Source organism: Rhinoderma darwinii, chromosome 4 (assembly GCF_050947455.1).
Source record: "Rhinoderma darwinii isolate aRhiDar2 chromosome 4, aRhiDar2.hap1, whole genome shotgun sequence".
Classification (NCBI taxonomy): domain Eukaryota; kingdom Metazoa; phylum Chordata; class Amphibia; order Anura; family Rhinodermatidae; genus Rhinoderma; species Rhinoderma darwinii.
This window is the reverse complement of record NC_134690.1, coordinates 395,956,749-395,980,674: the sequence shown is the minus strand read 5'-3', so window position 1 is coordinate 395,980,674 and position 23,926 is coordinate 395,956,749. Positions and strand designations below refer to the sequence as shown.

The window sequence follows — 23,926 nt, the reverse complement described above, 5'->3', positions numbered from 1 at the left end:
GCTCTGGCTGGGGATTCCACTCCTAGAGGGAGCCCCAATGGAGCTATCAACTTGGTGTGTGTGTGTGGCACTATCTGCAGAGGGCACTGTGGCAGCATCTACGGAGGGCACTGTGACAGCATCTGCGGAGGGCACTGTGGCAGCATCTACGGAGGGCACTGTGGCATTATCTACACAGGGCACTGTGGCATTATCTACAGAGGGCACTGTGGCATTATCTACAGAGGGCACTGTGGCAGCATCTACGGAGGGCACTGTGGCAGCATCTACAGAGGGCACTGTGGCAGCATCTACAGAGGGCACTGTGGCAGCATCTACAGAGGGCACTGTGGCAGCATCTACAGAGGGCACTATGGCAGCATCCACAGAGGGCACTGTGGCACTATCTAAAAAGGGGCTGCCCAATCTTGACATGTGTGTCTGCCAAACACTGCCAACTGAGCCGCCGGACTGCATTTAGCGACACTTAAACTGGAAGTTAAACTGGATTGTTGAAATAAGCACGTTATAGTAATGTAGTATTATAGTAATGTAGTGTTATAGTAATGTAGTGTTATAGTAGATCAAATAACTAATTGATTAACAATAATTTTGTATTGTATCAAATTTGAAAGTAATGCGGCCCGTCAACTTCACATTTTTTCTATATGTGGCCCACTTACCCGGCCGAGTTTGAGACCCCTGCCTTAGAGAGACAGTACGGTTAAGACACAATTAGGGGTAATGAGGAGACTCAAGACGAGACACGAGATGATGTCAGGTAAACAGGTAATTGCCACATTTTCAGAGCTGGAGGAGGCAGGGCAATGGATTAAAGGGGTTTTCCAGGATTAGTTGCCTTTATTTTAATAACTATACAGGGAACAATACAGCCACGGATGATGTGTCATTACTGTGTGACGTCGCGTCCTGCAGTCACATGACCTGGACAATGTACACATACACAGACTGTGTCATGTGACCACTAGATATGACGTCACATTGGAGAGCACTTCAGCTGCGCCTGTTTATGGCTGTGGAGGTTTTGACAATAGAAGCCCGGGTCAAAGTTTCTATAAAAATGTGTAACCATTCCATCCTGAGGGCGGCTTCAGATGCCCATAATACAGCCGCATTTTAACCTCTTAATGACCAGCTATATTTTTTCATTTTTGCCTCTTTGCATTTCAGGAGTCATACATTTTCTCATTGACGTGGCTGTATAAGGCTTTTTTTTTATGCAGGAGTCATTTAAAAAAAATTCTGCACAGTTTACGCGTACATATAAATTACTGGGTAATTAATATAATTAATTTTTCAGCGTGAACATAGAAAAAATAGAGATCCGGCAATTGTTTTTTGTTTATTTTTTACTCTGTTCATTTTTCACACTAAATAAACAGGTAAATGAATTCCTGGGGTTATTTCGATCATGTGGATACCTAATATGTGTAGGTTTCTTTAGTTTTTTTTTATGTAGGGTATTTACAAGGAAATGTATTTTATACAAAATAATGACTTTTTTAATTTATTATTTTTGCAGACTTTTTTTTTTTTTTTAAGTTTGTAATATATTTTTTTAATCCCATGAAGGGATTACTATTTTTCAACTTTTTTTATACTTATAATGTAGAAGCATTCTCCTGTATGCTAATACGTTATCTTCTGTGTCACTATGACACCGGCTGCTGTTAGGGCAACATTTAATGCACCCCAACAGAGGCTTACTGAACAGACAGCCCTAGGGTCCAGCCTACGTCTGACTGCAGAGAGGTTCCCCAGTCTCCGATCACGTCACCAGGGAACCTTGTGAGGATAACAAAGGCGGGAGTCCCCTTTGACCATGAAGCGGTCATGGACCTTGCCGATCAAAGGATTAAATGGCTGGATCGGAGGATCCTCCGATCCCGGCCGTACTCAGGAGGCTGCTCTAAGTACAGGAGCTGTTAGTAACAGCTCGTCCTTAGAGAAAGAGCGCTCATTATCCTCTTCTACAGAGAAACCAAAAGACGTCGCTGTAAAGTGAGGACCCGCACCGCTCTTCGTCAAAACACAGTGACATTAAAGGGTTAACACCCGGACAAGTTTAGTTCAGTAGAAATGTGGGGTTTCAAGTGTTACATCTATAATATAGACAATCAGGGGCGTCACTATAAAGCGGGATCCATGTGAAAAGGTGAGGGCAAAACACAACTTCTGTGAAACTACAACTCCCAACATGACCTGATAAATGATCAGAGGTGGGGCAATGGTACCACACACACTACCAGCCACATAAGTAGATAATGCAGGTAGGAGGCATCAAACCCCAGAATAGACCCCAGACAAGACCCCTCACTCCCTGCATCTCTTTACCTCCAGGCACAGCCATGCACAAGCTCTTGACCCAGCCCCCCCGATGACTGAAGGGACCCCCTAGGCTTTTGCTTGCAGTCGCAACTGAATCTGCTGCAACACCTATAGCTACGCCACTCAGAACACTAAAATGCATCTATATTGCGGTCATGCCATACCGCCTTCATTATAAGGGAAATAATCTCACAACATTGCCCTGGTAGACTATCGCTGGGCTGGTGCTTATATAAAGAAGTTAGCCTAAGCACACAGAGCTGCAGTATAAAGCATGGTGGAGGGAGAGAACTTCAGCCTGAGCCACTGATCAGATAGGCTTGTGTGTTTCGGACTACTTCAGACTTTCTCTAGCTAAGACTACCCTGTAACTACTCGTCAGTCACTGATCATATCTGTGTCAGGAGCTAAAAATCAGCCGACAATGAAGAAAGTCAATATCAGATAAGAATTGATCATGGATTTGGTTTGACGCAACGTTCTCGCAATCTGGAAATCAAATGAAAACATCATCTTAAAGGGCTGCATTGAATAACAGCAAGATTTAGTGTAGTTAACTCTATGATTGCCAGATTACATTGGAAAACCATGACATTAGGTACATTTCTATGTGCAGACAATAGTCGTCCCACCATTTGTCCCCAGGCATTTCCCCTTTGATAGTGATACCACCAGTAATTGTTACCTTTACTGCAAATTTCCCCTTGGTTTATATATAGACTGTCTTTGATCGCTCATTCGAGCATACTTTCACTGTATCCTGTAATATACTGGGCACTGACTGGGGGAGGGGGCACAGGAGGCTATTACAGGGCTATACCATACCAATAAAAATGTCCCATGTACCATGCTTGAAATAACTGGCCGTAAAACGACTATACATAGAGCAGCCATATATCCCATGTCCATTTTGAGAATGTTATGCTTGGTATATATAGATATTGGATGAATGAGAACATTTCCCAATTTAAAGGGACATGAACGGTCATTTTTTTATGACTAGAACTCTTGTATCCCCTGACATGTATGTTTTCAATAGTATATAGCATACAGACACTTAAAGGGGATCTCTGGAATTATAAAGCATGTTGTTGTAGCGTCCCTGAACCCAGACCAGGGCCACAGCTGTAGGGGATGGGAAGGCAATGCCCTCCCTACCCCTAGAGTCACAACGAGCCCTTTGTCTACCCCTCACATAGGCTTGACAAGCTAGAACATGTTTACCCAGATCACTATAGGCCCCCAAAGTGGGCCCTGACATCTATGACAACTATGTAATGCTTAATTCGTCCTGTGGTGGCGCTGCAGAAGATTTGAACACTTGCAGTATCGGCACAATCTTTAAACAGATTATCGTCGGGGGGATCGTTCTAACAAAAAGGAGTTGGCCAAAATAGACAATTCCTTAAAACCCAGGACTGACCCAGACAATCAGACAACAGTAATTATGGTACTGGCCTAAGATTCAGGAACATGTCTTTCTATTTAGAGGGTTTTTCCACTTGTAGTCATATTCCTAATAAGATTGGAGGGGGTCTATGAACTTGGATCCCCACCGATGCCCAGGCTGCGGCACTTGGGAATATATCCAAACACCTTAAGAGGTGATAAGAGATTCTAATGTCATGGACACTCCATCATCCATCTTCTTTGGAAGCATCATTGATTTCAGTAGGGCTGAAGAGGACCCGAATAAATCGGTGGCCCTTGCAAAGCAAATAATTTATAATAGTCTCTAACTAGTCCCTAAGACTGGGTTCTCATGGGATGGATAGGCTGCATAAAAACTGTGCAGTGTACTCGACATGGTACCATACATTCCGCCTGAAAAACCACACCACATTGTGGTGCATTTTGTTGGACGGATTTTCCGCTGCGGAAAGCAGCGGTAAAAAACCTAGGACGTTGTTATTGCGACTCCTCCCTGTGCAGTCTGGTTCGGCCTCCCTGGATGACTCTGCAGCCCATGTGACCGCTGCAGCCTGTGATTGATTGGCTGCAGCGGCAGTCACATGGGATGTAACGTCCTCCTAGGGGGCCGGCCCTATTACGTCATCCAGGTCGGCTTCCTGGGATGACTTTTCATCCCATGTGACCGCCGCTACAGCCTGTGATTGGCTGCAGCATTCCATTGGGATGCAACGTCATCCCAGGAGGCGGGACTGGATGATTAATTTTTTTCTTTTTCCGTAGTTGCAATTTTTGCGGCATAATCGCTGCGAATACACCGCAAAACTCGCAACTTGGCTTTTTGTTGCGGGATTTGCATCCCCATTGAATTTAATGGAGAATACCGACTATGGAAAATCAACTAAAACTTTTTTTTTCCGCAGCGTGGGCATGAGATTTACTAAATCTCATCCACTTTGCTGCTACCATAAATGCTACGGAATTTCCGCTCAGAATTCCGTTGCGGAAATTCTGCAGCGTTTACGCTAAGTGGGAACCCGGCCTAAGGGTTGAGCCCCATTGTTGAGCACCTCTGTCCTGTCATTTTAAGAATCTGGATCCAGCTCTGTCCTTTACCAAACTTGTGACATGCCAACTAAAGAAGTTTACAGAATTTTTCCATTGCTCCCGCCAAGCAGGCATTGCTTATCAAGCCACTGGGTGCAGAAGTCTTGCTCTACCAACCACACTCCTAAATTGGCCAATAGTTCACCCTCACAATGAGAGCACGATTATCTGCATACGTTACCTAGCGCATTATTACGGCAGACAGAGCCCGAAACCCCAATAATGGAATACAATGTTGTCTCACTACGTCCAGTTGCCAGTTTAAAATACTTACCAGCTTTTTAGTACTAATATTTTAAGGCAAAAGTATGATCAGTGACTACAATTTAGCTATATTGTCTATTGAGGGTCTGAGGTAGTCTGAAATCCACCTCATGTCTTGTCATAAACTTAAACTACTGCTGTGTCCCTGTTCCATGCTTTACACTTCAGCTCTGCTTGTTCAGATTGGCTGATGTGTATTTATATCTGCTTTTCTGTATGGGATGGATGTGTACATAGGACCTTCTGTATGTATTACATGTCTATGGTTGAGAATGTGTAAACAAACACTGTCATCTTCCATTAGCCCCCCCAACATAATTCTCTTCATGGGTTCTCAGACGCCTATTCTCCTGAAAGGTGAGGGTCCTAGAGGCAAGAGCCACACCTATAATGCATATATCTTGTGAATATGTCATAAAGATGGGAAAACACCTCTATAGGGGTTGTTTGGCTTAGGCCTTTTTCACACAGTGCAGATTTGATGCAGAGTTTGCATGCATTTTTTAAGCCAAAACCAGAATTGGATCCAAAAGAGGAGACACTTTAGAGCCATTCTTAATATATTTCTTTTGTTTAGGTCCAGTTCCAGGTTTTGGCTTAAACAATACATGCAAAATCTGCACTGTGTGAACAAGGCCTTACAAAACTCATTGTTAAATACCCTATTAGGGCAGTCCGATTTAATAGAGGGGGGCTCTGTGACCTTCATCAATTAGCCAGGGTGGAGACCGGCTACAAAGAGAGTCTCTCTCTGACAAACAGATTTCAATAAACACAATGTAATACTTTATTTCCCCTGTGGTGGCGCTGCAAAAAAACTGAACACTTGCTGCATGTTTTCCCCACAGATTACATCTGATCGCTGGTGATCCCAGTATCGGCCCTCTAAAATAACAGCATATTAGAGGTATGAATATGTATGGAGGACAATGATTAGGACAACAGGATTAGAAGCATGGTTTACACAGCTTAAAGGGATTGTCTGGTTTAGAAACCTATTTTTTAAACACCCTATTAGGGAATGCAGAGTTAATAGAGGTGGATCAGTCATTCACCCTCACCTATTAGTCAGAGTCCAGAACGAAAAGAATAGAGCATCTCTCTGTGTCTTTGGAGGACCGGGCACGTTCATGCACTATATGGACCGTCCATTGATTTGAATGGGCACTGTGTAATGCTACATTTTTCCCTGTGGTGGTGCTGTAGGGGAATTTACCACTTACTGCCAGGTGGGGTCCGTCAGGCACCAGAAACCATGAGGCAAAGTGGTTTGGGGGGGGGGGTCCTGTTACAGGTTTTGCGTTGGGGCCCAGGATCTTTAAGTTAGGGTATGTTCACACGTCTTAACAAAATACGTCTGAAATTATGGAGCTGTTTTCAGGCGAAAACAGCTCCTGAATTTCAGACGTTTTTGTAGCCACTCGCGTTTTTCGCTGCGTCCATTACGGCCGTAATTGGAGCTGTTTTTCAATGGAGTCAATAAAAAACGGCTCCAAAAACTTCCCAAGAAGTGACATGCACTTCTTTGACGCGGGCTTCTTTTTACGCGCCGTCTTTTGACAAAAACGGGTAAAATTACACTTCGTGTGAGCAGAACATCGTAAAACCCATTGAAAGCAATGGGCAGATGTTTGTAGGCGTAATGGAGCCGTCTTTTCAGGCGTAATTCGAGGTGTAAAACGCACGAATTACAAACGTCTGAAAATAGTGCGTGTGAACATACCCTTACATCTCTGGTTGTGGGAACACAAGAGAAGTTTTCATTTTTGCCTATAATTCTACTGAAGGGCCATGTTTGCACAGGGACGTTTGATGCAGTTTGTGATGCACTTTTTTTTTTTTAGAATTTTTTTACTTCCCTTTTTTTCTTATTGGAATGGGTCCACGGGCCATAATACTGCCAATGACAGGAACCATTTTCTATAAGAACAACTCTTTGTATCTACAGTACCTCCACAAATAAGTGTCTAGAAAACAGTCGTAAAATACACCAAGTATATCAGAAATGTGAAATTTTTTGGGTAAAATATTGGTGTGTATGAACATTAACCATGAGGAAGAAAAGAAGTTATCACTCTGTGTGCACCATTTTGTAAAATTTTGCACAATTTTCACTATTTTTGCAGTCTCATAAATTTACATTATCTCACCTAATTTCTTAGGTCACAATTATTGGTGGATATAGGCAGTGGCGGTCTTTACCACCACCACCACGCAATCACCTTAAATGCCCTGACAGCTCCACAACTGTTATCTTTATCTGCATCCTCAGGACGCAGACACAGTTGTGGACAGTGGCGTAACTACCGCCGTAGCAGCCTGGAACGCCGACACCACTTTGAACTGTATCTGCATAAGCAGGACATGGATACAATTGAATACAATGGTGGAGCAGTTATCCGTCAGCTATGGGGATTCATTAGGCTGGGTTCACACAACCTATTTTCAGGCATAAACGAGGCGTATTATGCCTCGATTTACTCCTGAAAATACAGCTCCAATACGTCGGCAAACATCTGCCCATTCATTTGAATGGGTTTGCCGACGTACTGTGCCGACGACCTGTAATTTATGCGTCGTTGTTTGACAGCTGTCAAACGACGACGCGTAAAATGACTGCCTCGTCAAAGAAGTGCAGGACACTTCTTTGGACGTTTTTTGAACCGTTTTCTCATAGACTCCAATGAAAACAGCTCCAAAAACGGCCGTAAAAAACGCTGCGAAAACGCAGCGAAAAACGCAAGTTGCTCAAAAAACTTCTTAAAATCAGGAGCTGTTTTCCCTTGAAAACAGCTCCGTATTTTCAGACGTTTTTGGTCACTACGTGTGCACATACCCTTAGGGTATGTGCACACACACTAATTACGTCCGTAATTGACGGACGTATTTCGGCCGCAAGTCCCGGACCGAACACAGTGCAGGGAGCCGGGCTCCTAGCATCATACTTATGTACGATGCTAGGAGTCCCTGCCTCGCTGCAGGACAACTGTCCCGTACTGAAAACATGATTACAGTATGGGACAGTTGTCCTGCAGCGAGGCAGGGACTCCTAGCATCGTACATAAGTATGATGCTAGGAGCCCGGCTCCCTGCACTGTGTTCGGTCCGGGACTTGCGGCCGAAATACGTCCGTCAATTACGGACGTAATTAGTGTGTGTGCACATACCCTTACTGTGAAGGGGGCACTCAGGGGACATTATTACTGTGAGGGGGCGCTGAGGGGCATTATAACTGTGCATTATTACTGACCTCAGTAAGAAGAGAGGTAAAGATTGTACAAGGCAGGTATATATTGTATTTTGCTATTAAAAAAAAACTAATTTTTCTGGTTACGGCCCCCAGATAACGGGTCCCAGAAATGCCAAATCTGCTCCTGGATATAGGGAGAATTATTTTATGATGTGCTAAAACAATGGTCCCATAAACTGTTATTGCACGATGGACCCTCTGCTGTTTATATCTGTCCCTGCCATAGACATAACACATGTTTTCTGACATGCATTTTGGCATTTCCATGTTTAAGGCTATGTTCACACGCTTAATAAAAAACATCTGAAAATACGGAGCTGTTTTCAAGGGAAAACAGCTTCTGATTTTCAGAAGTTTTTTAAGCAAACTTGCGTTTTTACGGCCGTTTTTGGAGCTGTTTTTCTATAGAGTCAATGAAAAACGTCTCCAAAAAACCTCTCAAGAAGTGACATGCACTTTTTCGCGGGCGTTTTTTTACGCGGCTGTTTTTCAAAACGGCCGCGTAAAAAAACGTCTCGTCGGAACAGAACACTGTTTTTCCCATTGAAATCAATGGGCAGATGTTTGCAGGCGTTCTGCTTCCGATTTTTCGACCGTTTACGGCTTGAAAAACGGCAGAAAATAAGCAGTGTGAGCATACCCTAAAGCTTACAATTGACTTCAATGGGAATATGCAGGGTTAGTCCATAAGTGATGTTTTTGTTACACGGGAGTCATTAAATTACACGCTGCGTAAAAAAAATCACCATGTAAAATTCTCGGCGTGCGCATAAAACGCACCAAATTTTTCTATTTATATAAATGGGAGGCTTTGACTTGCTGCCAAAAAAAAAGCCTTGCTTACAATTTTGATCCTTTTTACATGCGTAAATGCGTGCGAAATATGTAACACTTTTTTTTAGGCCAGTACATTTTTAAACACACCTGAAAATGGTGCAGGTATTTAGGCACAGCATTCAAAAAATAAACATAAAAAAATGCGCAGAAAAAAGGTGTTAAAAAAAACCAACCCAAAATACACGTGTTAATGGTCGATCCCAATGGTTTTCCCACCACAGACATATATGGCCACTGGTGCCGATAGACGGTGTATAAATAATACCAGTGCTGGCTTTCTTACCGAGGGTCTCTTCCACACAATTCCTTGAGTTTTTGCGGAGTTTGGTCCTAAGTCTTTGTAGCCCAGGGCAGATGCACATGCAGGAAACTGGTCGTCTTTGAAGAGAGTCTTGGATGCCAGGCACTGTGCCCGCAGTTCTTCAAAGTCCTGATTTAAATACTTCACCGGGTCCTTGTTTGTACCAAGACCCTCAGCTACAGCCCTGTCTTTGGCAACTTTGGCTGCAGCCCCTGACATAATGCCTGGACTCTGGAGTGTCAGTCTATAGAATATGACTTGCTGGTTAGCAGGCAGACAGAGGTATAAATAAGGGGCCAGGTGCCGGTCAGCAAAGCTTCTGTAGTGCAGGGAGGAGACAGAAAATCTCAGAGCTTATCACAAGAGAGTAAATATGTGCACAAGACAACGGGGTGGAAAGAAAATCACCATCACTGCAGGTACGGAGACAGACGCTTCTAGAAAACGCAATAAAAATATACACAAAAAGGAGACCGTAAATCTGTCCGGACCAGGACCCCTGAACTGTCCGGAGTCTTTGCCATATAGTCCTGGCAGACCACTATGACCCCACAATAAGAATTCAGTCCAATAGTGAACACTTTTCAGCATATTTAATGGATGGAGGGCAGTTTGAATCTGTTATATTCTACACGACGGTGCTCCCCCTGTACAGTAAATTGGTTGTCGGAGACATGTACAGTATAATCCTGTGAAGACCCACAAAAAGTGATTGTTCACTTTAAAGGGGTTATGCGCTTCAAACAATCTTTACTTGTTAGAAGAGTCCCCTGACAATAAGTTAATCACAATGTGTCCTCCTGTTAGGACCCCTAGCGATCAGCTGTATTCTGTGGGGAATCCTGAGAGTATGTGTTCAGTTTCCCTGCAGTGCCACCACAGGTGATATTAAGCATTACACTATGCCCATTCATATCAATGTGTTGTCTGTGTAATACAGGACAGGTCCTCCAGAGAGAGGGATGCTCTAGCTAACTGCTCTCAAAAATGAGGATCCCAAAAAGAGGACCCCCCTCTATTAACTCAGAATTCCCTAATAGGGTATGTGGAAATGGGTTTTTTAACCTGTACATTTCCTTTAAGAAGCTTTCTATACACTGAGAGGTGTAAAGGGAAACTCTTGGGCCCCAACGAAAAATGTGTCCCCCAAAAGACCAATAGCATTTATATTGCTGATGTCCTCCTACGTAGCAGAGAATCTGTTGGGCACCCTCTGCACCTCTTTTAGTTATTCCATTGCTTTCTATAAACTTTCTCTGTATACTTGTAGGGTGTAATGGTAACTGGAAGTTCATGTTTCATATTAATCACAAATATTGCCATCTGAATATTATCTGTATCACCCTGAATATTATCTGTATCACTCTAAATATTATATGTATCACCCTGAATATTATCTGTATCACCCTATTAGAATCTGTTTTCCTTAATGTGCTCAAGTGATGACCAAAGAAGTCTAATCACCTACAGTAGTTAGGGCATGACCACACATGGCGGAATTCCTCCGCAACTGTCCGCATCAATGCCGCACCTAATCCGGGTTGCGGATTACGGCTGCGGATCTGCACAAAATGTGCAGAAAATTGATGCGGACTAGCTGCTGCGGACTGCGGGAAAAGTGCTTCCCTTCTCCCTATCAGTGCAGGATAGAGAGAAGGGACAGCACTTTCCCTAGTGAAAGTAAAAGAAATTCATACTTACCGCCCGTTGTCTTTATGACGCGTCCCTCCTTCGGCATCCAGCCCGACCTCCCTGGATGACGCGCCAGTCCATGTGACCGCTGCAGCCTGTGCTTGGCCTGTGATTGGCTGCAGCCGTCACTTACACTGAAACGTCATCCTGGGAGGCCGGACTGGAGACAGAAACAGGGAGTTCTCGGTAAGTACGAACTTCATTTTTTTTTACAGATACATGTATATTGGGATCGGTAGTCACTGTCCCGGGTGCAGAAACAGTTACTGCCGATCGCTTAACTCTTTCAGCACCCTGGACAGTGACTATTTACTGACGTCTCCTAGCAACGCTCCCGTCATTACGGGAGCCCCATTGACTTCCTCAGTCTGGCTGTAGACCTAGAAATACATAGGTCCAGCCAGAATGAAGAAATGTCAAGTAAAAAAAGCAAGACGCATCCGCAGCACACATGACATGTGCATGACAGCTGCGGACTTCATTGCGGAACTTTGAATCTCCATTGAAGTCAATGGAGAAATTCCGCCATGAGTCCGCCACTGCTCCGCAACAGACAGAGCATGCTGCGGACACCAAATTCCGCTCCGCAGCCTATGCTCCGCAGCGGAATTGTACGCATCGTGTAAACGAACACTGCTAAATTAAAGTGAAAGTCAATGTAGAAACGGCTCCGCTGCGGATTAACGCTGCGGAGTGTCCGCAGCGGAATTTAAGTGCAATTCCGCCATGTGTGAACCCGCCCTTACTGTTCTGATCAGCAGGAATTAGGCCAGTGATGCCCAACTTGTAGCAGGGTTAGATTTATGGAGGGGGGCAAACTGGGCAATTTCCCTAGGCCTTTAACTATGGGGCTCCCGAAAACTAAAAACCCGCCTATTATTAGTTAGGGGTGTATGGTGGTATTATTTAGGAACTGCAGTATTATAAGGGAAATATAGGGCAGTATTAGGTGGGTTCTTTTAGGGAGTATTACTTACATACTATAAATTATTAGGGCAGTATATGGTGGTATTATGCGGTTTGATATTATAAGTAGCAAGCAGAAGACCGTACTTTATTTGTCATCCAGGACCCTATTCTATAAAACCTGCCGTGACTGGAGGTCCAGGGGTCATATATGACCAGCATGTCTCTGCAGTGTGGCCTGGGGTTCAAGGAAAGACAGTCAAATGGGGTGCTGGTCCCTTTCTCATGGATTATTCTCTCACAGATTGAAACAGCAGAGGCCTCCAAAAATGTAGCCAAAAACTAGAAAAGATTTTGGTTACGGGAAGCGACTAGGATTCAATCCCATATTCGGTCAAAGGGGGAAAACTGACTGCAAATATGAACATGTGAGCGATCTCTATTATTTGTGTCTATGCGAACACCTTAACCTAGTCCAGACTGATAGTGATGTTCAGTCCTCTGATCACGGGTCACATTTAGGGCTCCCATAATGTTTTAGGTTGACCACCACTGATCTAGGCTTCTAATCTATCAGATAGAGGTGACTCTGTCATGTTCTCCAATCAATGGCAAATTATCATTTAGGGTGTTTACTCAATGAGAACTATTTTCTTTTTGGAGATGATTTCTACAGACAGATTCGAGGAACTGCAATGGGTTCTAACTTAGCCCCTCCTTATGCTAATGCCTATATGGAAGCATTCGAAGACACCTACATATATCCCAATGTAAGATTCAGGGAACATGCAACATGTTGGTTCCGCTATATAGACGACATTTTCTGTATATGGAGAGGAACTGAGAACTCTCTGATAGAATTCTTCAATTAAATTAACACAGTAAGAGAGGGACTACAATTTACACTCAATACTGATCGTCATGAAATTTGTTTTCTGGATACGTTAGTTAAAATGAACGACATGGGCCTCTTATCCATTGATTTATACACCAAGCCTACTGAAAGAAATGGTCTTTTACATTTTCAGAGCAATCATCCTTTAAAAACCAAAACCTCCTTACCTAAATCGCAATACAAACGTATTACGAGAATAGTGACAGATACTACCATACGAGACACCAGATTTAAAGAGATGACGGCCAAATTTCAAGAGAGAGGCTATCCACCATGAATACTTAAACGGGAACTGACTAAAATGCTACAGGAAGATCACACACCACGCATCATTAATACTAAACCCAATAGGATTCCATTTATCCACACATATCATCCACTTGCACCGAAACTTCAACAGGTAATCAAAAAACACGGCCTATCCAATGATAGAGGAATACACTCTCCCTGCCATGATGTGTCTTAAACATCCTCCCAATTTCAGAGACAGGCTTATTAGAGCAGATATAGGTAGCAGTACAAAGTTACCTACACAATCCTTTATCAAGTCTAGACGTAATGGCATGTTCCCAGGTCTTCACTGTTCCAGTTGTTCCAATGTGATCAAGGGTGATAGATTCCAACACCCACACACCAACAAAACCTTCCCCCATTAAAGGGAAGGTGTCATGATTTTTTTTTTTTTTTTATCATATTGCTTTTAGTGTGATAAAAAAAATAATATTTATTTGTGCTCGTGTGTTCTACTTTTTACTTTTTTTTTATTTTTACTTCTCTATGGGGGCTGCCATTTTTTTTCCATCTCTGTATGTGTCGATTAACGACACATACAGAGATGGAATACGGCACATACATCCCCATAGAGAATGCGAACAGGAGCCGTTCCATTCACTGCAGCGTACGCTGTCTGTGTGGGAACGGCGCATGCGCCGCTCAGACACAGACCAAAATGAAGCTTGTTAGCAGAGCGAAATCCTGCGCCATTTTCTTGCGGAATGGAAGCCGCTGCCGGACAGTAAGATGACGACTTCCGGCCGCGGCTTCCGGCCTTATCCGAAGGCGCAAGGAATAGGAGCGGAGGCGGCGGCGGCAGGAGCAGGTAAGTTATGTATGTGATGTGTGTATTATGTTCGTGTATGTTAGTGTTATACTTTCTGCTTAGCACTGTATCTAATCCTCCTACAATGTGCATTCGCTCAGAAAATGGCGGCACACCGTGTAGGAGATTTGAAGACTCAACCCCCTCCTTCTCCTGGAACTAGCCAGAATAAGGTAGGGGGATTGTGTGAGGACACTAGAGCGAGTGTGTCTACCCCAAATTTGCAGCATAAAGCGGTTGCTTTACCACATTGCCAATGCTGCAATTTTGGGAACTGCTCCCTCTAGTGACCAGCACATGGAAATGTTATAAATTAGAATCGAATTTATAATATTTCCTGACTTGTGAAAAAATAAAAAAGATTAAAACAATGTGTAATCACTCAGATACTAATTGTTAAAGAGGCTCTGTCACCAGATTTTGCAACCCCTATCTCCTATTGCAGCAGATCGGCGCTGCAATGTAGATAAGAGTAACGTGTTTTGTTTTTTTTTAAAAACGAGCATTTTTGGCCAAGTTATGACCATTTTTATATTTATGCAAATGAGGCTTTCTAAAGTACAACTGGGCGTGTTTAAAGTAAAAGTACAACTGGGCGTGTATTATGTGTGTACATCTGGGCGTTTTTACTTCTTTTACTAGCTGGGCGTTGTGAATGGGAGTGTATGATGCTGACGAATCAGCATCATCCACTTCTGTTCGTTAACACCCAGCTTCTAGCAGTGCACAGACACAGCGTGTTCTCGAGAGATCACGCTGTGACGTCACTCACTTCCTGCCCCAGGTCCTGCATCGTGTCGGACGAGCGAGGACACATCGGCACCAGAGGCTACAGTTGATTCTGCAGCAGCATCGGCGTTTGCAGGTAAGTCGATGTAGCTACTTACCTGCAAACGCCGATGCTACTGCAGAATCAAATGTAGCCTCTGGTGCCGATGTGTCCTCGCTCGTCCGACACGATGCAGGACCTGGGGCAGGAAGTGAGTGACGTCACAGCGTGATCTCTCGAGAACACGCTGTGTCTGTGCACTGCCAGAAGCTGGGTGTTAACGAAGAGAAGTGGATGATGCTGATTCGTCAGCATCATACACTCCCATTCACAACGCCCAGCTAGAAAAACAAGTAAACACGCCCAGATGTACACACATAATACACGCCCAGTTGTACTTTTACCTTAAACACGCCCAGTTGTACTTTAGAAAGCCTCATTTTCATAAATATAAAATTGTCATAACTTGGCCAAAAATGCTCGTTTTTTTAAAAAAAACAACCTTACTGTAATCTACATTGCAGCGCCTATCTGCTGCAATAGGAGATAGGGGTTGCAAAATCTGGTGACAGAGCCTCTTTAAAGTAAAAAATAAATAAAATTCTAGCGACACATTCCCTTTAAGGGTTGTTTCACCTGTGACACCAATTTGGTTGTATATTTAATCAAATGTCCATCTGGACTTGTATACATTGGAGAAGCCACACAACATATAAGGGACCGTATAGCCAGTCATAAATCTACTATTCGTTGCAACAAAACCTGGTTACCCATACCAGAACATATTCATAAGGCCAACCATAATCTATCTCAGTTTCAATTTCAGATTATTGAACAGGTTTCTAGACCACGTAGAGGTGGCAATCACATCCGCCGCTTAAAGGAACGAGAATCCTATTGGATACAAACACTTCAAGCTTTGACTCCTAAGGGACTCAATAGGGAATTTGATTTAATGATATGTTTGATCTAAAATATTTACTTTGATTGTGACTCATTGCCATTTGCTGAATATGTAAATTACTTTATCTATCTAACATATCTTATTGTCTATACTGATTATTGTTATGTCATTGGATTATAATTCAGATTGACTTTACTGTTTTCAGACACGCTAGAATTATGCTCTACCCTGGACCAGGTAACAATACCATAAAACCGGACATACTGCTTTATCACACTATCCTCCCCCCCCCCTTTTTTCTTCTTTTTTCATCCTGACATCAAACGGGTTGCCATGACAACATATATTGGTTTGATACATCACTTCTGGTGTCCGGATTCTCCATCTTACTACACCCCTCACATCGCATATTTAAATTTATGTCACTTCCACCATTCTTAGATTACATCCTTTACATTTACTCCAACTAGATTTCATACCGAGAGCTATTCATACTATTTCTCATCCAACCCCCTTTCCTTCTGGTTATCTCACCTGCTCTTTCCCATATTCAATTACGGAGTACACACTCCGTGACGTCACTTTCGCTTTTCGGGACTGACGCACTTCCGGTTTCTGCATATACATAAGAGCGCAATACGCTCATGTCCCACACATATTGGCAGGTCTGGCAGACATCCACTTACCCTTCTCAACACACCTACAGGTAACGATTTGCATTTATACCACTTGGCTTATTTATATACATACTGTTTTGTTCCTCCCGGTATTTTATGGTATGGTCTATTGTTTAGAGGGCTCAACTACTCCCTCTTTATTTACCATCATGCGATGTTGTCTGTTATATATTGCTTAATGTGATTAGTTTAGATACTGAATCATATTGTCAACCATATAGCCATTCTATCTCATTTATTACTCAAAATGCTACTGTCCATTACGTATAACAAGTTTATAAGTATATTCTAGTTGCCTCAATATTTAAACCAGAGACGTCATCTACTGCTGCTGTTTTATTTTATTTTATCTTTAATTTTTGTTTTTAAATTTATCCTATTATTTTTGTATTATATTAATGTTAAATCACCTTTCCTTTCTACAGCGACAGTGACAAAGGCCGTGGATTGACCGAAATGTCAATATCAAGTCGAAATGTCATACCTTATTGATGCTATACAATAATAAAAACATTTTTTGCATTCAAAATTTACTTGTTTCTTTGAGTGCTGGGGTACCTGAACTGCATATCTTGGGAGTTCCTCCAAACCACGTTTGCACCACGACTTACTTTCGAGGAGTGCATCCCAATATTTATTCTAGGTGTTGTATTTATGTACTGAGCTTGGTTCTGGTGTTGTGTATAGAACTATGTTGCTTGTAAAATGTACAAATGTTTATATGCTCGAGTTACATAAAAAGAAATGTGGAAAAGAAATGACACGTCATTGATTGGTAGAGAAAACAAACACGGCGTGGGGGAAGGACATGTCGGGAAAGAGTTTGGGGGGGACACCAAACTGAATCTTTGACCCGGGTGCTGGAGAACCTAGCTACTCCTCTGCCTTCGAGATACATTATAAAATTCTAGCTGCAAGGCAGTAGCCACTAGGGGGAGCTCAGGCACTTAACGCATACATTGATATAAATAAAACAGTATGTTGTGAATTCCTAAACTCCCCCTAGTGGAAACAATTACAATTTCTATTGGATAGTAACAATAAATAAATACTTTACAGCATATCCAGTAAATGAACAGTTGGATTGTTATGATTAGGGTCGGTTTACAGCCATGGAAGTTGAGCTGGTCATAGACGTAAATAATTTATGAGCGATACAACCAATCATGATCTCTTGTAATGGTAACAAAGCGATGAGATTTCATCAACATCCAATTTTAATAGATCATGGTAGTAAACTTAGATTATGGACCGATGTGTGTGAGTACATTCAATGTACCACGTTACCGAATATGTCAGATATAATCGGTAACAGATTATATTCCCTTTCCGAGAAGATTTGGTGATAGTGACAGTCTCTGGGGAGCCAGTTATAACTCAGAAGCCGTAGGGTAATCCCTCTGTGGCTCAGCTATCATATCAGTAGTCTATGGATTAACTGTCCTTAGTTCCCTATACAATGAAAGTTCCTGGAAGAGTCCAACATGACAGGTGAAGGCAGAACGCACAGCTGAGTTAGGGGTTTGCACGCACACACACTAACAATCCTGACATCAAGCTACAAAAAACCCAGCAGTAAAGAACAGTAAAATTCCTTTAATTCTGCATAAACAGGACATGTCAGGTCTCAATTATTAAATATTCTGGATTCATGGACATTATTGGACATAAGAACTATATAAAGTATATACTGTAAAAGCTGAACAGCCCCAGGAATAAAATCCAAAAACATACGTTACTTTCCCTACTATTGCTAATATTCTGGGCTGTCTCATTACTGGTACTCTCTGAACCGTCTTCTGTTTCAGATCTTGTGAAATTCCAAATGATCTTACAGATATATAGGGTAAAGCAGTGCAAATAAAATACAAAAGGAAATCATAAAAATCAACAAATTCCCCTCGGGTTTCTGTGGCCGGTGGGCATTCTGATTGGTCAATACAGAAGAAATAGAAGATGGATTTTTTCTTATTATATGGGGGCATGGAAATTCAGACACTCTTTGGAGACCTGTGATATTTGTGTAGACCACTGAATACGACTTAAAAATAAACAAAAATAATAAAACAAAATTTCGTTTTTCAAAGTTTTTTCAGACTTTTAATATAACATCCTAATTCAAATAAAAATCTTCCCAGCTCATGGTCTATGACATAATCCTACTGGGCCGCACTGGAGATGCATCACTGTGGGTGACGTCATGCTGTGTCTGGACTGAAAGAAGCAGGCTGGGAGTGATGACGTCACCCACAGGTCCTTCAACCTTGGCGTCGGAAGAGAGAAGACACCACAGCTCCAGGCGTACAGTTGCATTTGCAGCAGCATCACCATGTGCAGGTAAGCATAGTAAACTCCCTAGAGACGAGCATATTAACCTTTTGGACGCCTTTCAGCCGATGTATCTTCTTTGTTCGACGACAAGGTTGAAGGACCTACGGGTGACGTCACGCTGTGTGTCTTTAGTGAAAGAAGCTGGGTGGGAACGATGAGAAGTGTATGATGCTGATTTGTCAGCATCATACACTTCTATTCACAACGCCCAGTTAGTAAAACAAGTAAACACGCCCAGTTGTTAAAAACACAATACACGCCCAGTTGGAAATACGAAAAAAAAACACGCCCAGTTGTCCATTTCAAAGCTCATTTGCATAAATATAAAATTGCTCATAACTTGGCCAAAAATGATAGTTTTTAAAAAAAAAAACAACGTTACTGTTATCTACATTGCAGCGCCGATCACATGCAGTAGGAGATAGGGGTTTGGTAATCTGGTGACAGAGCCTCTTTAAGCTTGATGTCTCGGCCTACATAGAAGACATGAGATACATGAACACCATGGACACAAATGCCAATCTTCTACTCATGGTCTTATGTTATTCACATGTCAACACCAATGAATTGGGAAGCGAAAAACATGGCAAAAATGTATCTACAGCCAAAAACTAAATAAAAAGTAATCATTCAATTAAAGGGCAGGTGTCATGATTTTTTATTATTTATATTGCTTTTAATATAATGTAAACAAAAAATTTATTTATTTGTGTTGTCACTTTCTACTTTTTAATGTATTCATACTTTTACTTCTTTATGGGGGCTGCCATTTTTTTTTCAACTCTGTATGTGTCGATTAACAACACATACAGAGATGGAATACGGCAGCACAATGCATAGGGCACAATGAACGGGAGGCGTTCGTTACTTCTGCTATCTGGCTCTGTACTGCGCAGACGCAGGTCAGAGTCACACAGCAGAGAAGCTGGTTTGTAGGGAGATAGCAGGTGCCATTATGAAGACCGGCTGCACTGCAGGTAAGATGTGTGTGTCTCTGTCTGTCCCTCTCTCTCTCTCACAGACCCCCACTCTTGTGACCCCTCGACGCCCCCCCCCTCCCACGCTAGATGTATTGTCAGTGTGGACAGTGTGCGGAGCTAAGCTTGTCAGATGTAGTAGACTAAGTGTGTGTGTCTCTGTAGTAGAGCTGAGTGTCTGTGTAGTAGAGTTGAGTGTGTGTCTGTAGAGCGGAGTGTGTGTCTGTGTAGTAGAGCTGAGTGTGTGTTGTCTGTGTAGTAGAGCTGAGTGTGTGTGTCTGTAGTAGAGCTGAATGTGCGTGTCTGTGTAGTAGAGCTGAATGTGTGTGTCTGTGTAGTAGAGCTGAGTATGTGTGTCTAGGTAGTAGAGCTGAGTGTGTGTTTGTGTAGTAGAGCTGAGTGTGTGTGTCTGTGTTGCAGAGCTGAGTCTGTCTGAGTAGCAAAGCTGAGAATGTGCGCTCACGCAGCAGAGCTTTGTGTGCACTCATGCAGCAGAGCTGTGTGTGTGTGTGTGTGTGTGTGTGTGTAGTGTTCGCAGCAGAGCTGTGTCCTATTTTTGTGGAGCGGCGTATGCACGGGCGCCGCTGATCTTTCATAGCCGCCTATCAGCTGTTTTGAAGAATCAGCGGTGAACACCCCCCCCCCATACACACATTTCCCCCTAAACATGCAACTACGCCACACACAACCCCACCCACTGTTCTTTTTTACGCAACACATTTTTTTAAAAAGGCTTGCGTAAATACACGCCGTGTGAACCTGTCAACTGAAAAGTCATTCACTTCACTTTCATCATTCTAAGGGTATGTTCACACGCAATGTTCACACGCAATGTTTTCAGCCGTTTTTCGGCCCGTAAACGTCCCGAAAAACGGCTGAAAAATCAGAAGCAGTACGCCTACAAACATCTGCCCATTAGTTTCAATGGGAAATACGGCGTTCTGTTCCGACAGGGTTTTTTTACGTGCCCGTTTTCCAAAAACGGCACGTAAAAAGACGACTGCCCAAAAGTAGTGCATATCACTTCTTGGGACGTTTTTGGAGCAGTTTTTCATTGACTCTGTAGAAAAATAGCTCCAAAAACAGCCGTAAAAAATGCTGCCAAAAACGCGAGTTTGATTAAAAAATGGCTGAAAATCAGGAGCTGTTTTCCCTTTGTTTTGTAAGCGTGTGAACATACACTTAGCCTTTTGGTGTGTTCTATAGCTTCTGCCAGCAGCAGAATCACACCCAAAATGGCAGCCGGACACTGCTTAGCAATTTGAAGACACCTTTTCCTGGCTTGTAGGAGGGGGGGTTGAGATTCCCTCCCACATTTACGGCAGCTGTGAGTCAGGTTGCTTTGCCTTATTCACCTTGCTGTAATTCTGGGAAGTGCTCCCTCTGGTGGCCAACATAGGAAAACATGTCAAATTATTATTTCATTTTTAATACTTTCCACCATGTGGAAGAAAAAAAAAATACAGCAAAAAACGTAAAAAATATAATAGAAATAAGTAACTTACTTTAAAAAAAAAGGTTTAATTTGCGACACATTCCCTTTAAGGAAAAGTTTAAATTCTCAGATTGCAACGAGCTTGTTCCCGGCATTCCTTCCCGTATCAAAAATTTCTTTTTAGAAAAGAAGGATTTGTAAGTAAAACTTAGCTTTTATTTAAGACCATAAAAATAGATTATTTAGCTTCTTTTTTCGATTTTTATTTGTATTTTTAATGGTAATAAACACACTGACATACAAAACATAAACACTCAAATGAATGAGGACTAGGTGTTAGGTTCCATATTGTAACGGCAATAGCATTGGTTCTATTTCGATCTCACCGTGGTGCTCAGTCTTGTTCCCTATAGCTAATCTGCAATTGCCTTAGCTGTTGGTAACCCTCCCGGCACCCATTCTGGAAGGAACGACCCTGTTATCGCTGAAACCTGTTCCTAGATCTTTCTAAATTGTTTCCCTATTCATTTATCATCTAGCTTGTGGATCCTACGCGTTTCACCAGTATCATTCCTGGCTCCTACGCGTTTCGCCAGTATCATTCCTGGCTCTATGGGGAGACATGTAGCATAGCGGCATAACAATTAGTCTGGCAGTGGCAGCGAGCGTCTAAATCTCGCATCTTTTATATGTGAGCGAGTCCCACTCCTTCTGGTGGCTTGGTCGTCACACGGCCGATCCTTGGAGAGCAACATTACGTCATCTCTAGTCTTTCCATGTAGCTCGCCCTCCATCGCCTCCTACAGAGGGTTGGGTTTTCGGTATCCACACAGGGATTTTTTAAAGCATTTCCCCTGTTGGCTCCTTTCATATGTCAATCATGGTATGCACTATTTACAGATATAATATGTATCCTTATTCAATATACATCATTCTACTATGGGCTTCTTAGTCAGCGATCAGACAGTTCATTCTTGTATTTGCGTCCTTCCCTAGTTTAGTATTTAAGGTTTATTGTATAGTCTCTGTTTTATTTTATTTTGTTTTCTTTTGTCTCTTAACCCGTACAGTATTTTTACTCGCTTCCTCATAGGGCTATCGTGGTTTATTTATTCTCCAGATCAGTCAGATCTCTGGATAAAGCATCTTAGTGTCTTCCTGTATTTTTACCCATTTTATTAATAGGTTCTTCTTCTTGTTATATAGTATTACATAAATATGCGACGTTATATATACAGTTCTGCTCATTATTTCCATGGTATCACCCATCATATCTAATGCATTATAGATGCGCCTCATAGATGGTCCCGCATCATTCTATTTGCTATATAGGTATTTTATTTATATTACGCCTTGATACCCTCCCCTTATGGATATTTTCATTGCTTATTCTTCAAGTCTCTATTTCTTTTGAAACCAATGAATTCCTTGGGGATTATTAGGGTTGGTCTCATCCCATGCCTCACATGCTATAATAAATAATTAAGGAAAAGCTCTCGGGCTCAAATAATTATAAGGTAAAAAATAAATCATTATTATAGAAAGTAAAGTCATAATTAGGGGAAAGTCCTACATAAAAATTAATCATTATAAGGAAAAGTCAAAATGTAAAAATAAATTAGAGAAAAAAAAACAACATTATTTTAAGATAAAGTTATAATTAAAAGACAAATTATGAGGGAAAAAGTCAACATTTTCAGGGAAAAAAATTACTATCAGGATAAAAAATGTCCAAAAAAATAGTTATGAAAATAAAAGCCCAAGAAAAAAAACCCGGAATTTTGAGAATTTCGAAATTTTAAGAAAAAGATTCATAATTGAGAGGGGGGAAAAGGCAACATTTTGAAAAAAAACAAGAAAACTGAAAATAAATAGTAAGCAGAAAAGTAGAAAAAGCAGGATGGGGGCATGGCAACAAACCCCAGACCCCTTCCCCCTAATCTTCAGGTGACTCCATATAGATGTTCCTCTGTAGTCCAGTAACTTTTGTAGGCTGCATCTACCTGACCATATTATATCCATCCTTTTATCCCTGCAAAGGCAAAATGATAGTAAAAACAGTATAAATATTAAATATATATATAAATAAAATAAACATATATATATATATACACTGTAAATGTCAATGTTCTATAGAATATATACACTATTAGGCCCCATGCACATAACGGTAGATTTTGTTCGAAATTACGGTCCGTAATTATGGACCCATTCATTTCTATGGCCGACGGACACCTTCCCGTATATTTACGGGAGGGTGTCCGTGCCGTAGAAACCTTCTGTAAAAAATCAGACATCTCCTATTTTCTTTATTTTACGGACAGTGGGAGAAGGGTTGCATAAATTAATTTAGGTATTCTGTCAGGATAAAAGGCACATGCGACGAGGATGGGATTCGAACCCACGCGTGCAGAGCACAATGGATTAGCAGTCCATCGCCTTAACCACTCGGCCACCTCGTCAGCTGTTACTCCTCCCCCTTGCAGCTTGTTCACAGACATACTGCTGAGATTAACATTGCTTGTACACACACTTCCTGGCATTGTGTACACAGCCGCAGGTTTTCTCTACTGACCACAGCAAGTTGCCTAATGTAGAATAAAAACTCCCAAAGGAAAATCACTGTCTTATATTTCCCTGTATATAAAAAAAACAATACTAGAAGGACACAATTGACATATGTCGGGTCAATGGGGTCCTATGGATATGTTCGGTGAATACGTCCAACTTACATATATACTGTA

The 23,926-nt window shown here is 42.0% G+C and overlaps 1 protein-coding gene and 1 non-coding gene across 2 annotated transcripts in view; both read right to left on the bottom strand.

Annotated features, from left to right (window-relative positions):
• The window catches only part of LOC142760277 (calpain-8-like), a 56,385-nt gene extending 46,669 nt beyond the window's left edge, over positions 1-9,716 (bottom strand). The window contains exon 1 of the mRNA XM_075863378.1: positions 9,480-9,716. Coding sequence (XP_075719493.1) covers positions 9,480-9,716 — 237 coding nt within the window. The remainder of the gene's footprint in view (positions 1-9,479) is intronic.
• Positions 9,717-23,562: 13,846 nt separating this feature from the next.
• Positions 23,563-23,644, bottom strand: TRNAS-GCU (transfer RNA serine (anticodon GCU)). Its single transcript has one exon. It is a non-coding gene; the product is annotated as a tRNA-Ser (tRNA).
• Between the last annotated feature and the right edge of the window lie 282 nt (positions 23,645-23,926).